Source organism: Microtus ochrogaster, chromosome 5 (assembly GCF_000317375.1).
Source record: "Microtus ochrogaster isolate Prairie Vole_2 chromosome 5, MicOch1.0, whole genome shotgun sequence".
Classification (NCBI taxonomy): Eukaryota; Metazoa; Chordata; class Mammalia; order Rodentia; family Cricetidae; genus Microtus; species Microtus ochrogaster.
In genome coordinates, this window is record NC_022012.1 from 18,723,681 (window position 1) to 18,727,915 (window position 4,235).

The 4,235-nt window shown below is 47.0% G+C and overlaps 1 protein-coding gene across 1 annotated transcript in view; it reads right to left on the minus strand.

The window, feature by feature from the left end:
• Dpy19l1 (dpy-19 like C-mannosyltransferase 1) overlaps window positions 1-4,233 on the minus strand; it is a gene marked incomplete at its 5' end in the record, with an annotated part of 94,939 nt that extends 90,706 nt beyond the window's left edge. The window contains one exon of the mRNA XM_005347450.3: window positions 4,203-4,233. Within this exon, the coding sequence (XP_005347507.1) occupies window positions 4,203-4,233 (31 nt within the window). The remainder of the gene's footprint in view (window positions 1-4,202) is intronic.
• Between the last annotated feature and the right edge of the window lie 2 nt (window positions 4,234-4,235).

Here is a 4,235-nt window from a genome sequence, read left to right on the forward strand (position 1 = left end):
ACACACACACACATACACACACACACACACACACATACACACACACACACACACACACATGAGCCTATGGGGGGCATTCTTACTCAAAGCACCACAGTTACCTTTTTAATGATTCTACAGATGGCATCTTACACTGCAGTCCTGCACCACTAGCATGTTTCCTGCACATGCACGTTCAATAGGAATATTTCTCATGGTCACCCCTGAAACAAAGCCCTCTCCAGCTACAGAACTTTCTTCCTTCTTTTGCTAAAGGTCAGGACATAGGTGGGTGTAAGAAGGAAGTAGCTGTATCAGGCAAGTGGCAACTACCAGCTCCAGTTTTGAGGAAACAATCGATTAAGAGAAACTACAGCAATCGGATAGTTCATGTGCCCATTTCAAGGAAGTGGGTAGAGCAGGGACGCAGGCTCATTGGGTAAAGGTTCCTACTACAAAGTCTAAAACCTGAGGTCTGGCCCAGGCACCCACATAGTAGGAAAGAACTGATTCCTGAGGTTTTCCTCTAACACACAAGCACCGTAACACATGTACACACACAAGCACGTGCGCACAGGTGTGTGTGTGTGTGTGCTCATGTGTGTGCTCGCACAAGCACATACACACGAGTGAATAAATGAAGACAATGAAATAAAAGGAGGGGTACAGATTTACAGTCCCAGCACACTGCAGTCATAAAGGAATTCCATGTCCCAGTGGTGCCAATCTGCGTCTGGAAGCTCAGTGGTTGGTACAGGACTTAGGAGGCAGTCCCCAGCACTAAAAACAAATAAGCATTTCAAACCCACCTCCTCCAGTGTGCTTCCTTCTTCCATATGCCCAGCACTAGACACACAATTAAGGGGTCTAATGTATGGACTATGGGATGCTTCAAGTTTTCAGATATCGCCAGTGTATAGCTCAGGTTAAGAACTGCTGTTCTAATTCAAATCTCTCATCTTACACAAGACCAAGTCAAACGTCAAAAAGCTAAATATGTGGCTCAGAAACCCACCAAGTTTGCGGCAGGCCTGAGAGAACCGCAGGGGAGAGTAAGGAAATCCTTGTTTCATTTCTCTTATTGTTACAATTATCCTGACAAATAGCAACATAGGGGTGGGAGAGGACCACGCCAGGCTTTAGCCAATTACTGCAGGGAAGTCAGTTCAAGAATGTATAAAGCATCATACTCAGTTGAGAGCAGAGAGAGAAGAATAAACGCGTGGATTCATCTTTGCTTGCCTGTTCTCACAGCTTTCTCTGCTCTTGGACTGTTCGGGACCCCCACCTAGGGAATGGAATGGTATAGCCAACAACCGGCTGGGTCTTCTTACATCAGTCAACAGCCAAGATAATCCTCTCCTGGCCAACCAACCAGATCTAGATAGTTCCCCAAACTCTCTTCCCAGGTAATTCTAAAGTAGTGTCAAATTGACAGTTAAAATTAACCAGAACAGAGGAAAGGAGAAACAAAAACCAAGCCTTACCGAAGGGCAGTGTTAACTGGACTTCGCCAGTTTGTGTTCACTGCCTGCCTTTCTCTGCCTTGACCCCAGTCCCAGGAGGTGGCGACAGGTCACTTTAGCAGACCTGACAGTGAGAGGCACTATAAGCAGAAGACCAGAGTGTGGGAAGATTGTGCAGCTCCTCCTGGGTGACCTTGCTCCCTCGGCACAGCTGCCCACACCTCCTGACAAAGCCGTGTTTCCGCAAGCCTTGCATCTCCCCCATGAGTCCATTCCCACTGCTCAGTGGACCTCAATGGCCTGACAGCTTTTGTAGGTTCCTCAAACCTGTTCGTAACTCTGAAAATAGCTCAATTATTAATGCTTCCTGCCTGAACACGGAAATCTATGCAGACACATAGTGCTATGTAGCAGGATGCGCTCTCTGAGGTCGGAGCTGGTTAGAGGCGACCTATATTATTTACTGTGGTCAGGAAAGTTTGATAAACATTTTCAAGGTTCTCCCTCCACCACTGCCTGTGTAGCTCGGAACTTCTAAAAATAAACATTTCAAGACCTCTTTGTCACCACTGAATTAAATATGTCCATCTATAAGAAAGCATATGTTCACACTAACTGTTCGTCATTGTCCTGCACCCTCAACAGTGGAAAGGGACACCTGGTAAGTGGTTTACCAGTGCCCAGCACACATGAAGAAACACTTGAACAGTTCTAACATGTGCCGCTATCATGGACGTCCAAGTCAGGACATTTATTCTTACACAAAGCTACCTTGTCATAGCCAACACGTAGTTGATAGAGCCGAGCAGCTACAATTAAGCCAAGCAACAAGTGACTGAAGTAAATGCCTCTCAACATGGAAGACCCAGCAGCCACTTTCAAGTTCCACACTGAAATACAACTTTCACCTCCTCTGGGAGGGTAAAAGAGGAAATGAAGCAGCTTTCAAAGCCATGGAAATTGCTGGAACCCTCTGCAGGACAAGTGCCTTTCTGATGCTCTGGGAGCATGGTGCCAGGAAGAATCCCTGCTGCTGTCAGTCTTGAGGGTGCAGAGCCAGAGCTGAGCCAGGCACACCAGGTCTGATCATGCATAGAACCCTCCTCCAGATGCTGTGTGGCCTGACAGCAGATGTTCACACAAGAGGACAGAGACTATGGTGTTCCTCCCAATTCTACACACCTGGTGACCTCAGTCCAGGGAAAACCAAGCCTGACACACTCATTGTACTTCCATTTACAATGCCAAAAGAGCAAATCAAGAGAAACGCTGTATTAAACAAAACTGTATTTCTGCAAGAGCATTACTAAATCGAAATACAAGCCATCCAGTGTAAGAAAACCCAAAGGAAATTCACTGTAAAAACATTAAAAAAGAGTATCATTTAAAATCTATTATTGTCTCTCCCTGAAATGAAAACAATCCATCCATTACTTTACTACGATTGCTGTTTATACTAGCCATTCACAAAAGCTGGAGATTTACTCTGTCATGGGATCCGAAATCAGGGTTACGCATTTGCTTCCACAATAGGAACTGATGCTGCTAAATGCTTTAGACACAAACATGCATTAGCCATGGAATTTTTAGTTTGGCTCCTTGGGCCATCCCTGAGTAGAGCAAAAGATAACTCCACATAACAGAGAAGGCCCTCAAAGCGAGCCTGAAACCAAACCCAAGCACTGTGCACCAGCTCTGCGTGCCTTCAGCCTCATCCACTGTACCAGACTGCCTCCCCAAGGTGAATTTAACCTGTACACTGGCCAGGTTCTCAAGCTAGCTACCAAAGGGAGGCATGACGAAAATAATGAATTTGCCTAATCTTGGCCCAACTATAAAAAGAGAAAAAATCTTTGTGACAATGCGAGCCTTCCTGACCCCACAAACACATAATCGTGCCTGGCTTACAGTGACTCAATGGCTGTGGTAAGAGCCTATCCCCACAGGAAGGCTAATTTTGCTGTATGGCCCGTCTAACCCCAAATTCCAGGCTTGAAGCACCCCAAACATGGAAAGGTCATTAAGGAAAAGTGAAAAATAGTAACAAAATATCACTAGTAACTAAATGATTCAATAACCAAAAGCCATTGTGGCAAAAAAAAAAAAAATTACAGGATCTTAATGAGGGACTTGGAAAAATCAGGCCTGCTAATCCAAACTTCTATAAACTTGCCTTATCGGACAAAGTCAATCAGAAAGCAAACCCAGAAGGCGACCCACGCGTGAATGCTTGCTTCAACTTTCTTTCCGGCACACAGTTACAACCCATCCATCCATTTGGTGCATGGAAGAAGGATGAGAGATGCCAGCAGGGAAGGTTAAAGCTTGGGCATCCAAAACACAACACAACCTGGAAAGTGACAAAACCACGAAGTGCCACCCGCAGTGTTTGCGGCCAAGAAGGGAAAAAGCACGCTAAAATTTAATTATAAGTTTGGCAACTTTCTAAGACAGGAACCTGAGTATTTCGAGCTCCAGGAATCGCTCCCATCCCTAAGCAAGCCATCCTCCGAGATAGCGGCCAAGCCAGCGGCAAAGAGTGGACTGTCGCTGCAGGCATTAGCCCGGTCTCCTCCGCGCGGACCGGCCCGCCCGCCGCCAGCCGAGCTGCTGCTGATCTCCTGGCCATGTTTTTAAAAGCCCGGGCGGACGGCGGGGCGAAGGGTGCGCAGAGCTGGGCCCCCGGAAGGAGCGGGGAGGAGCAGAGGAGGCAGGAGCGTCCCGGGAAAAGTCGAAGAGGGCTGCTAACTGGCTCACCTAGCAGCAGCGTGCTCCAGGTCCGGCCGCGCC